Raw genomic sequence first — 12263 nt, 5'->3', positions numbered from 1 at the left:
TTTGTTGTTAAACTAATGTATGTGCACTAATAATAGTAATAATAAGCAGCCTACCTTGTAATCATGCTCAGCCAGAAATTGATTGCGAGTTTGAGCAAGGTGAAAACTTAGCCCACATATTCATATTTATAAGAAGCCCTTGAACTAGAATGTACTGTATATGAGATTATTAGACACACTGAGCATTGGAGAAACTCCAGACTGTGTCTCATCGGGATTCATTTAGTTTGAAGCCAATTAGTTCCTCAGAATAATTTCTAATTCACATATTGTAGATGTTTGAAAAAGTGCGATGTTTAGAGCCTTGGTGGTTTCTAATGCAATGTCCTTACAATTACCAAATGTGAAATCTTTTTCAAGTTGCAGGCTCACAAGAACTCATTAAACTCAAATATCTAAACCAAGCCTGCTACCTTTCAGAAGTACACCCACTCAAACTACGTTTTTATATCAGTCTGATACAGGGGATCAGGTAACCGCCACCTAGGCGATCACTAGAGCATCGAGTCCCGTCACCGCTGCCTGTGTCGCCACTCAAGCCCTTTGGTGCTAATTTTGAGCTATCTAGCCAGAGAGCTGATGCATTTGACTGATCCTGCAATCCAAGCCGAGAAGCGTCGTTGGCCGCATTAACAAATTAAAACTGTACTAAACAGACGGCAGCTGCATTTGAAAGATTATATGTCTCTTTTGTATCTTTTCAGAATGATTGCAAACTGGGTTTTGGAGCAAGTGATGTGACAGTGGCTGTACTTGAATGTGACTTTGCTAAGAACGCTGATGATTCTAACCTCCAGCTGTCCTGTTACTGAGCCTTGACACATTTACTGTGATTGAAGACAATTAAGATGTATGTGAAATAAATTCATCCCACTTGACACAAATTTGAAAAGCAGGATTCAACGGTGGTGTTGAACTTGGACACCATATTCACGTTTCAAATTGAATCATTTGCCCATCATATCGTATAAAAGTGGTGATGTCAACTTGGTTTGGTGCACAGATTGGCCTCTTTGTTGCTTAAACCCATCTGGGTTGCTTGTTCTTGTTTCTGCAGGGGCTCAATTAATGTCACAAAAGCAAACCATGGATGGAGACCATTTCTTCAGGGTCTGCTTCAAACATATTTTTCAAGATTTCCAAATGGCTCATGTCCATTCAGGCTCCTGAGGCTCATTATTGAACCCATTCCTTTGAATTTAAGTTTGTCATTTCTGAAGATAGCTAGTGGGGCATTGAGATTTCTATTATTTTTTTTAAAAATATGGGCTAAAGCACAAGCCCCGGCTTAAGAAATAAAGACCTGCTGTGGTTCCACCTACAGGCCATTATTTACGTAGTAAATGTGTGTGCTAAGATTGGGCCCAGGGATGCATTGAGCTACTGGTAAGTGGCACTATTCCCGACAGACCAGTAAGTATAAATCAATGGCACATCCCACTGGATGATGGAGAGGGTGATATTTGGGCAACATTCATCACTGTCTTTATAGAACATGTCCACGCTGTCACCATCAGACAGCAACTATGATGACAAAGGACAGAAAAGGTTAGTTGTGTATTTCATGGTGTTACATACAGTATAAGCATGGTACTGTACACACAGCTAGAAATATGGTTCAAAATAAATCTATTTATACGTTTAAGGCACAGACAGAGAAGATGGAGACCACGTTAACTGCCATAGCAACTGAAAGTCGTGCTTGGGCGTTGTATCATAGTTATTGTAGCTTAGAACACAGTGTGACATTAGATGCATGTGCTGAATGTCAACTCCCGCCATGCAAGCTGGAATCTCTCCCCCAGCCCTTTTAAATGTGACAAATTAGCCAAGACCCCTGACTCATATGCCCTCTCTGTAACTGTTCCTCATCCCTGTGCACATCGTAAATTCATGGTCATATCGTAGGTGAACTTGTCACATGACTCCCTGCAGTGGGCCACTACCCGTTAGCGCAACTGTCTGCCCTGCTTGGCCGTATTTCATGAGTCAAAGCCCAGCTCTGGAGGCATATAGGGAGATTTATACATTTTAATTGGATTGGCTTCATGGCCCCATGCTGAGAGCGGTTCTTTGGGGTTTAAAGGATTGACGCTCTGTTCTCTTCACCACTTCACCCTCTTACGCATTTCAGAGAACGAGTTCCCGGAGATGTTGGCTTTAAACACAGAATTTTATGATACTCATGTGCGTATGATGTGAGGTTCAGATGGCATTGCCGGATCGACCAGTGCGCGATGCAAAAGGCTAGTTGCCACGTCTGCTCCTCCTTTTCAGACTGCTCAAGTGCCTAGAAACCGTATTTTGTGCTGAATGCGGGCAGATCAGGGACAAAGCCAATCTCCTCAGGCATCCGTCTGAAATGAAAAATATGTGTGTTTAAGAAAAAGGAGAAAAATGTAGGAGAGAAAGATTGGAAGACAAATTGAATGTGCACAAATGTACCTTGCCTCGCTAAGTAACATGGATGCTGTATGACTCGGCCGCCCTTGCGACACGGCGAGTGAATTTCAGAGCAAATTACGTCTGCCCACTTCAGAGACCCCTAGACTGATTCCCATCATCTTTTCGGTGTGAGGTTAGGTGCAGAGGCATTGCAGATCACATCATTTGCCATCCTGCCTGTAGATACACTCTGCACCCTTCTCTCTCTGTTTCTATAGCTCTGTCTTTTTCTCTCTTCCTCTGTTGCCTTCTCTTTCTCTCTGACCTGGCCCCTCTCCAACTGCAGGTGAGATTGTGATGGATAGAACCTGCAGACCTTAGGGTCCACTCACAATGCGCCGCAGCTAGTACCACCCACCACATCAGTGCCTTTGTAATGCAGCAGTCTGAAAACTGACTTATGTGTCACATGCACCACACACCTACAGAGCATGCAAGCACAAACATTGACATCTGTTGCCACCCAGTGCTTATGCACCCCTCCAAAGTAAGGAGCCTTAATTTCATACAGACTGATACACACACACACACACACACACACACACACACACACACACACACACACACACACACACACACACACGTCTACTCTATATAACATCTTGCTAGCCCCCCCCACCCCTCCAACGTATACACAACGGCTCATCAGGCAGGAAAATCAAAAGAGTGCTCCCCCCAGATTCAACGAGCACTGCGGCTGTTATTGTACCAGAGCCCCTTAATGATCAGCATCTGTTCTCCTCTCTGCTAGCGTTAGCTGAGCTGCCACTAAACAAGGCTTTTGTGCGATACTTTATCCCCTAAGTTTCCTCACTCTAACTTCACAGGGGAGGGGTGGGGCATGAATGTCTCTCTCTCCCTGCTCCCCTATGATTTAAAGAGGTGCTTGCTTTTCTGGCATTATTTCTCAACGTAAGCAAATATTTTCTTGGGTTTGTATACATTATCCTATCCTACCCTATACGTTGTAGTTTAAAAGTCAAGAATTATTTGCTGTAGGCCAGGACTGCTTACACACCTTTGAGATCAAACAGCCTAACTGTATTCTTAAGTCTGGTAGTTAATATACAGCGTCAGTCCTTGACGTATAGACAGTCAAAAGGAGTTTATCTCAACGTTCACCTGTGCTGTATTTTAACTGCCTGTCAATGCTAATCAACTGTCTACATTTAAGAATATGTAATGTAGTCATCTGTGCTAAAATAATGCCTGTTTGATCTTAATTAGCATTCAGACGTTGCCGTCATGTCAAAACTGAAAAGTTCCACCTAATAGTACTTGAGTCCCAGCAGGGATGACAGTCAGTTGTTTGGAGTTTGCAATTTTTACATTAATCTTGATCGCTATACGTATGTGAGTACTGTCGATAGCAAAAAAAACGAGCCAAATTGGTGCTAGCATCATGGAGCTGCTGCAGCTAATGCCCAGAGCTCACATTGCTAAAATGGCAGTTATGGGGGCATAATATAAAGACTGCATTTGTGCCTTTTAACAGACACAAAATGCAATTAAAATGTCTGTGCAACATGAACAGGGCTCTTACATGACAAAAAGATTTGTTTTCAACTCAGACATTGTTTAAATTCACCTACCCTGTTAGCTCTTAGCTGCCGTCTGGGATGAGTGAGTGTGTTCAGCCAGGCTTCGGTAATAATCATCACGCAGCATTTCCTTGTGTTTATTTGTAGCATATATATCCATTTTGTGTGTGATCCATCTGGTGTTGGTGAGTAGGAGGTATTCAGCGGCGATCGGTGTGGTAGTTTCCTTAGCCGGGCTACCAGGCCTGGCCAGCGTCCTTGCTTCTGCTTCCTCCCCACCCTGCTCGTTTGCCACGGCCGACAACAATCCAACGAGCGCCCGCTGGTCTGGTGCATGTCCTCCAGAAAGCCGTTCATGCCTTCGCAGCGATGAACTGTAGATTATTTCCCCCTCAAAAATAGGTAATTGAGCAACTGAGCTAATAACAGATGTGAATTGTACAGGGAATCTGTGCATCTGCTTCGCTGACGTGTGCTTGTGCAATGTTAAATCTTTTAGAGTCAGATGTACTCCCCACAGCCACGTCAGATGAATCAAGTACCCCTTCATCCACACCACCTGCCATGTTCCATGTGTTCTTTTGAATTGATTTTTAACTAGATGTGAGTTTATGTGGGTAGTACAATATTTGTTATACAATTGAACTGTCAATCTTTGCATGTGCACTAGGCTACTACTTGGAGCAGCAGTAGCTGTAGAAGTAGTAGTTTCTTTTAACTTTATTTTTTTCAACCATTTATCCATTTATTTTAGCTATCTGTTTTAAATGTTTATCAGTTATTTTTAGCTAACTATTTCAACCATTTATCCATTACTTTTAGCTAACTGTTTCAACTGTTTATCTGTTACCTTTAGCTAACTATTTCATCCGTTTTGCAGTTACTTTTAGCTGTTTTCAACTGTGTATCTATTACTTTTAGCTATTTTAACAAATGATTGATTTCATTGCAGTATTATTACAGTAAACTGTTACAACTGCTCTGCTCGCATGCATGTGGATTTTAAAAGTGTAATCTCTATTTCATCACTATTAGTTGAGCTACTCCTCAATATTTCCATGTACCCTGTGGGGTACAAGAGCTCCTGTTCAGGAACCACTGTTTTAGAGGATTTCCATGAAGTTTGCTGATCAAGCAAGAAAGGCACCTATTGCACGGTTCCTAATTAAGCTCCAATTCTACAGGGCCATAGTTTTACCCTTGTCAGGTTCTTGGCAGAATGTTGCTTCTAATGTCTTTGTTTTCATGTGTTTAAGGCCACAGAAGTCAGTCATTCTGCAGATGCTGCTGTTTAAAGGGTGTCTTGCCTTTATCCACTTCTGTCCAAGTATCCCTATGTGCACTTGGCTTTTATAGACTGATGTAAATTCTCTTTCATGGCTGCGCTGGAATCACTGTTGATCCTTATCTCTCCTGCAAAGCCACAAATTTATTGTCAGCAAAAGGCTTTTTAGTGCCCAAAACTGGCTGTGGTAGCAAATTACTATTTGAAAAGAGAAAATTATTGAAAAGCAACAGTGGACGTTATTGTCCATGTTGTGGTTTGATTGTATTCCTATTGCGTTGGTCTTAGACACCTGCCGCCCTCTGGACTGCTCACTTTGTTCCACTTTGTTGCCTGACCAAAATGAAACAATAGGGGGGCATTTTAGATTGATTCACACTGACTAATTTATGATTCATATCTGCCACCTGTGGCTTGCTCTGTAGTGGTTTATTGGACGGTTGAATAAAAGCATTTTCCTCAAAAAAATATTAATAATGAAAATAAAAGCTGACAGAAAGGGACAGAATGCTGATTTAATGGTCACTTTTTCATTTTTTGTTTTGTTTTTACAAATGAATCCCAACATGACATACAACTTGTCAAATACCAAAATGTGGTTCTGGGGACAATAATATGAAAAATATTAGGGCTGTCAATCGATTAAAATTTTTTATCTAATTAATTACATACTCTGTGATTAATTAATCAAAATTAATCGCATACATAGTTAACGGTGCCTAAACCGATACTTTTTACTAAACAACAGTCGGTGACATTAAAGAAGGCTTGTTTATTGCTAAGGCCATATGGTCAAAATTAAATGATTTAATAATAATGAATAACAATAACTTATTTCACTAGTAAATTGCTGTTGAACGACAAAAACAACCACCAGATGGGAAAAGGACATTTACAATAACTTAAAATGCACCACGAGGCTGTAGTTTACCAGTTTCATTGAACGCACCGTCTGTGTTGTTTTTCCGACGGCAGCTGCAGATTGTTACATACCGGTGTTGAATCCTCTACAGTAAAACACAGTCACACTTTACACCGTTTAGCGTTAGCTGTCAACATTGTAACGGTGTTTAATCTAGCTACTAGCTAGCGGTAGGCTAACGTTAGCTGCTGTCAAGTATAGTGTTAACTTGCGTCAGGTGCAGCAGTGTTTGTGTTGTCTGTATCGTCTGTTTCAGAGCATCAGAGAGAAGTGCAGACATAGCACATAGGTAGCCAGGGTTGGCAGGAAGAAGATTTTTACAAGTAAATGTTCCAATTAATGATCCAGGCAGCACATTCTCGTCTCCCTCCTTCATTTTACAGTCGAATGGTGGCTAGAATGGCTCCGGGTCAAAGGTCAATATGGAATGGATTAATCTGCGTTATTTTTTTTAACGCGTTATTTTTTCTCAGATTAATTAATCGAAATTAACGCATTATTTTGACAGCCCTAAAAAATATTTTTCAAAGTTCTTTCTGACATGATGTCAAGCAACAATGGGTTGGATGTTGTTGACCACTTTCTCTCATCATCTTACAGAACACAGACCCTGTTCATGACATGCTTCTTGATGTCATTACTTGGGTTGGCATCCTCCTGTCGCTGGTCTGCCTGCTTATCAGCCTCTTCACCTTCTGCTTCTTCCGCGGCCTCCAGAGTGATCGGAACACCATCCATAAGAACCTCTGCATCAGCCTGTTCATCGCCGAGTCCCTGTTCCTTGTGGGGATCAATCGGGGTGACCAGCCGGTAAGACTGCCACTGATAGATACGTATTGATTGATTTAGTACCGTTGCATTGAGCATGCTGTACAAAGTACTACAAAACAGGGAAAATCATTGAAGGAAAAAAAATGAACTAATAATGCTGTAATAGAAATAAAACCGAAAGAGGGTAATAGAATAGTACAGTGTTTTTGGAAAATTATTATTATTATTATATCATGTTTATTACCTTTCTTGCTAAGATTTGGATAAAAAATTTTTTTTATATATATATATATATATATATATATATATATATATACCACTCTCAACTCTGTATGGTAAATATGTAGCTGGAGTCAGCAGCCTGTGTCTACACCGAGGTGAAAAGCTTAGCTTAGCATAAAGACTGGAAACATGGGGTAATAGCTAGCATGCCTCTGTCCACAGGTAATAAAATCGGGCTACTGCTTACTGTTCCCGGACAAGAAATAATTTTGCACATAACCCATTTAACATTAAATTGTTGTTTTTACACTCTTTATGCTTAACTAAGTTAACTTGCTGCTGGCTCCAGCTACACGCAGTATTTACTATTCAGACCTGAGAGTGCGATCAAGCTTCACATCTAACTCTTGGCAAGAAAACAAATACGAGTTTTTCCCAAACCGTTTGTCTAAGTGCAGAATATAAACAATGAGGGTTAAACCAAGTTAATCTGAAGTCTCAGATGTTGACTTGAAACTAATTTCATTAGGTAATCTGATGTGTTTGAAGGTGCCAACAATGTAGTGACGTTAAAGTACAAAAACATGACATATTTAGCCAATATGGAAATTATATTGTATTGCTTTTAAACCATGTAGACACTCAGCTAGCAGTGTTCCAAAACACAGATAAGTAAGGGGTGCATTAAAAGTGTCAACAAATGAAGACATGTCCCTCTCTTTGCACCTATCACAAAAAAAGTCTTGAATCACAAAATTTGTTGGAAATCTTTTTACAAATACATAGTCCCTTGGGGTTGCTAGAAGGGCTCCCTGGAAGTTTTGTATTAACCTCCCCTGAGGAGTGTTCGCCATATTCTCTTCTCTTGATTTAAGAGCCTAGAATCTGTTTGAGAAAATGTAATCTTTGGTGTCCTGCTGTGCTGGGAGTGCTACTTACCAGAGAGTGCCTGTGACCTTGAACTTTTTTTGATTCTGCCTGGCTCACTGAGACCAGATACTCAAAGAAAAGAATTGGATGCTCTTTATTCAACAAACCTCTTGGTCCACTGGTTGCACAGAAGCAAACACATACTTGAAATTACTCTCACATACTCTGTCCTAAACACACACCTGCCAACTCACTGTCACATCCTAATGTCTAGATCACTCTTATACTGCACATACTGACATAAATGTTTCCGTTCACTCCCCAACCACCTCCTGCAGTTTTCCAATTTGTAAACACTTCAAATTAATCTGGGTTAAGCTGTTCAATACACTAAAGTGTCTTATACTAATAATAACTGTAGTTTGGATGGCATTACTTTTCCTGTAAGAGCTCAGCTGTGGTAGCAGGTGGAGGCATGCTGTCACTGCACAGTCCTCTTCAAGTGTGTGTGCTCAACTTTCACTGTAGACAAATGCGGAGTCATTACATGTATACAGGATGGCGGAGGGCTTTATTCCACCCACAGCTTCTCGCAATCATGCCATTTTGGCTTGCTAATGAGGCAGAGTACACAGTAAATTTTGCACTCTGAGGAAAAAAAAAAAAGCTGGAGTGATTGTCTGAGCACAGTATGAAATGATCTCTGTGTCTGTAAATTTATAATGGTGCCAGATAGTGGAATATATTGTGTTACTAATCGTCTTTTTTTCTTCAGCATATTATCCCAAGCATACCAGCAGTTCACAACTGTGTCATAAGTGCCAGTAAATTACGATGAATAGAAATACTAAATTTGCAGAGAAATAGATTGTATGTCGGTACCTTTCAGCCTTATGCTATCAAATCACACTCACTTCAAATATCACCATAACTATCAGAACCAATACTCAAGGGCCACAGTTTAGCTGCAAAGCTACTTCCCTGTGAAGTTAAAGATAATTCTTCGGCCCTACACCTTTCCCTTCCATAACATTTTATGGGTGTGATTCACAGCGCGGCTCTAAGATCACTCTCCTGGACTGCAATTAATGTCCACTCAACCTTTTAGTTATTTAACTGAATCCATTTCAATGACAAAATATGCTAGTTATGTTCAACTGTGCCAATAATTAGACCAATACATGTAAGTACTTTATCTCATTATTGTAAGAAAGTGTGTGGGCACGTGCATACATGCGATTGACATTCTGCTGTGTTCAAGTCTCGCCTGTATGTATCTCTGTCAGCTCAGGAAGTGTGTAACTACATTATGTGCTCGCACCTGGCCACCGTATCAAATGCAATGAGCTCCAAATGGCTCTTGGACTTTTGACTTCACTTCTTCATATCGCTCTCTTTTAGCCATGCCAGCTACAGCAAACAAGACCACATGGGTTATGTAGCTGCAGCGTTCTTCTGCCAGTCATTACAGGCAAACATCCAATCACTTCAGCCAAACAAAGCTTAGCCATGCTAATTGTTGGTAAGACACAACCATACAGAGGTCAGAAAATGCTGCTCAGTTACAGCGGTCACTTGGATGATATACTTTGCAAGACATCTTTCAGGAAATCACCGAAATGCCCAAAACTGATTTGATTTGAATATGTTTTCAACTGAATACTCACATCTCCCTTCTTTTTTATCTCTCTCTCATTTATATTCGTGTCTGCCATTATAAACCCTTCCCAGATTGCTTGTGCTGTCTTCGCTGCCCTGCTCCACTTCTTCTTTCTGGCAGCGTTCACATGGATGTTCCTGGAGGGCGTGCAGCTCTACATCATGCTGGTGGAGGTGTTTGAGAGCGAGCACTCACGTCGCCGCTACTTCTACATGGTGGGCTACGGCGTTCCCGCGCTAATTGTGGCGGTTTCTGCTGCAGTGGACTACCGCAGTTACGGCACCGATCGAGTGTGAGTACATGTGGAGCAAGCTTGTGAGCACCTTAGGGTTTATCTTTTATCTTTCTGAATGCTGCAGAAGAATTGGCTTTCCTTTCTGCATGTAATACACGAAAGATCATACGAGACAATCAGTTATACAAAATAATTGTTTTGACTTTATTACTCTTTTGCAAGAGTAGAAAAGCCTGCTTTATAAACTGTAGGTTGAAAGATGTGGGTGTTTTCATCAACTTTTAATGAAGCGGAACGGTTACTCATGCTGCATACATTTCCCTACTGCTGAATTGACATGGTTTTGACAGTGAAAAATGCTAACTTCCAAAGATAGTATTGATGGATGAAGGGCGGGATGTTGCGGTTAATGTCTTCAGCATTTTAGGATGCACATAGCACGTGCTTGGAGAGATTTAGAGAAGCAAATGAGGGAGAATGTGTATGAACAGGGAGATGGAGAGTGAAAGAGAGAGAAAGCGACAGGAGATTAACAAAAACATGGTCAGCTACAGAGACTGCCTTTTTTGTATTTCCTATCGAGGCTACATACCGTAAGCTGAAATAAAAAGTGGTCTATAAAGCAGTGTAATGCCAAGCAGCGGATCGCTCTACATTCCTCTCTGTTAATCTCAAACCCATCTAAAAATAATGAAGACCAGCATCAGCAGTTTGCTTCCAAGATGTTTATCATATATGGCACACACACACATTGCCACACACAACGCAACTGGTAGACAGTGCATTTGTAGATTGGCGGAGCCATAGTTCTTGGTGATGGATGAGGTGATAGCTGCCACTGCCTGAGCCTTGGCATCATGTGAATAATTAAAGCCTGCCACCGGTGGAACAATTATTCGCAGCCATTGAAGGATGAGGGAAGGGACAAGACGTGACACGTGGTGAATAGCAAAAGGTGGGGGAAGGCACGTAGTCCTGCCGCAAATTGATTTGGGGACTATGGCAGCGTTAGGGTCTCACAATGAGCAGAAATATCGAACAAGTTGCTGTCAAGGTTGAGCCAGGTTTAGTAGATGGCTGAAGCTATGTCCCAGTGGCTCATAATAACTGAGCACTTTAAAAAGGCTGCAGCAGCCTGTAGGTCAGCAAGCTTGTGAAGTCACCTGTCAAAGATCAAATAGGAATCTCTGAACCCAGGAAAGTAAAGTACGACTTCCATTCAGCACCTCTGAATGATTACTTTAAATGTGCCCTTGAGCAGGGCACTTTGCTCTTCTTGAGTCCAGTGGTCAGCAAAACAAGGATGCGATCCTGTGTAATTTCTCCAGTTTAATGAAAGTAATACATCAAACCCCCTTTAAACTCGAGATAGAATTACTTTTTTTAGTTTCAGTTATCTAGTTGGTGGTAGGTGTATGTGTTACATTAGTCTGTTCCATTAAGCATGTAAACATGGTGGGTATTGTCAAAGGCCCCCCTTGAAGTAATTTTTGTAAATAATGAATTTGCTTATGTTTACATTTAGTGCCTCTCACCAAAACAAACATGTTGCATGCATTTTCTTTCTAATAAAACATTTTTTTTTTTGGAGGGGAATATATTGAAACCTTTTCTGTGTACTTGTAGCTATTAGCTTTTATCTTAAGACCACACTAGTTGTGGCTTTGACTATGTAGCTTTTATTTTTATTTATTTATTTTTGCTTGTCATTTTTTGTAAATAATAAAACTGTGCTACATAAAATCAAGAAAATTCAACAAAAATGTCAGGAGATTTCCATGCTAGTCTTTATTTAAGGGAGCTTGTTTCTCTCATAATCCTATTTGTTTTTTTATTTTTGCATTGATAACTTGCAAAACAAAACAAGCTATAGTATGGTTTTCTCAAGGGCAGTTGTGTGGGCTTCTCTACTTGTGAGCTTCATACTGTAAGGTACACAAGCTAGCAAGGCTACCAAAAGGTAGCCCTCGGCTGTCTCCATCTGTCATGTGACTCTGGCCTTGTACGTGTAGCTGCCCCTTTAGAGTCTTGCGCTAACATTTTTCTTTCTTCTCTTCTCCCTTTTGCTGGCCCATTGCAACATAATGTTTTTATGGTTTATTTGCTTAAAACCATTTACAGCAATTTGTATCGCTGGAGTAACACAAGATACAAACATAACTGGGACCTGCTTATCAGAACCATAGCACCAAGCTTCACAGAGTACCTTAAACAAATGTTACCAAACACCATGCACAAGTCTTAAAAGTCATAGCTTTGCGCAAAATGTGCTCTAGGACTTCAGAATGAATCAAAAGGCAATTTCTTTCTTC

At 40.8% G+C, this 12263-nt stretch overlaps 1 protein-coding gene across 28 annotated transcripts in view; it reads left to right on the top strand.

Annotated features, from left to right (window-relative positions):
- LOC116039897 (adhesion G protein-coupled receptor L3) overlaps positions 1-12263 on the top strand; it is a 219730-nt gene that overhangs the window by 184323 nt on the left and 23144 nt on the right. For all 28 annotated transcript variants that reach the window (XM_035993765.1, XM_035993761.1, XM_035993764.1 and 25 more), the window contains 2 exons: positions 6794-7003; positions 9788-10008. In XM_035993765.1, the coding sequence (XP_035849658.1) occupies positions 6794-7003; positions 9788-10008 (431 nt within the window). The remainder of the gene's footprint in view (positions 1-6793; positions 7004-9787; positions 10009-12263) is intronic.

This window comes from Sander lucioperca, chromosome 17, assembly GCF_008315115.2.
Source record: "Sander lucioperca isolate FBNREF2018 chromosome 17, SLUC_FBN_1.2, whole genome shotgun sequence".
NCBI classification, from domain to species: domain Eukaryota; kingdom Metazoa; phylum Chordata; class Actinopteri; order Perciformes; family Percidae; genus Sander; species Sander lucioperca.
This window is presented reverse-complemented; position numbering and strand designations above follow the sequence as displayed.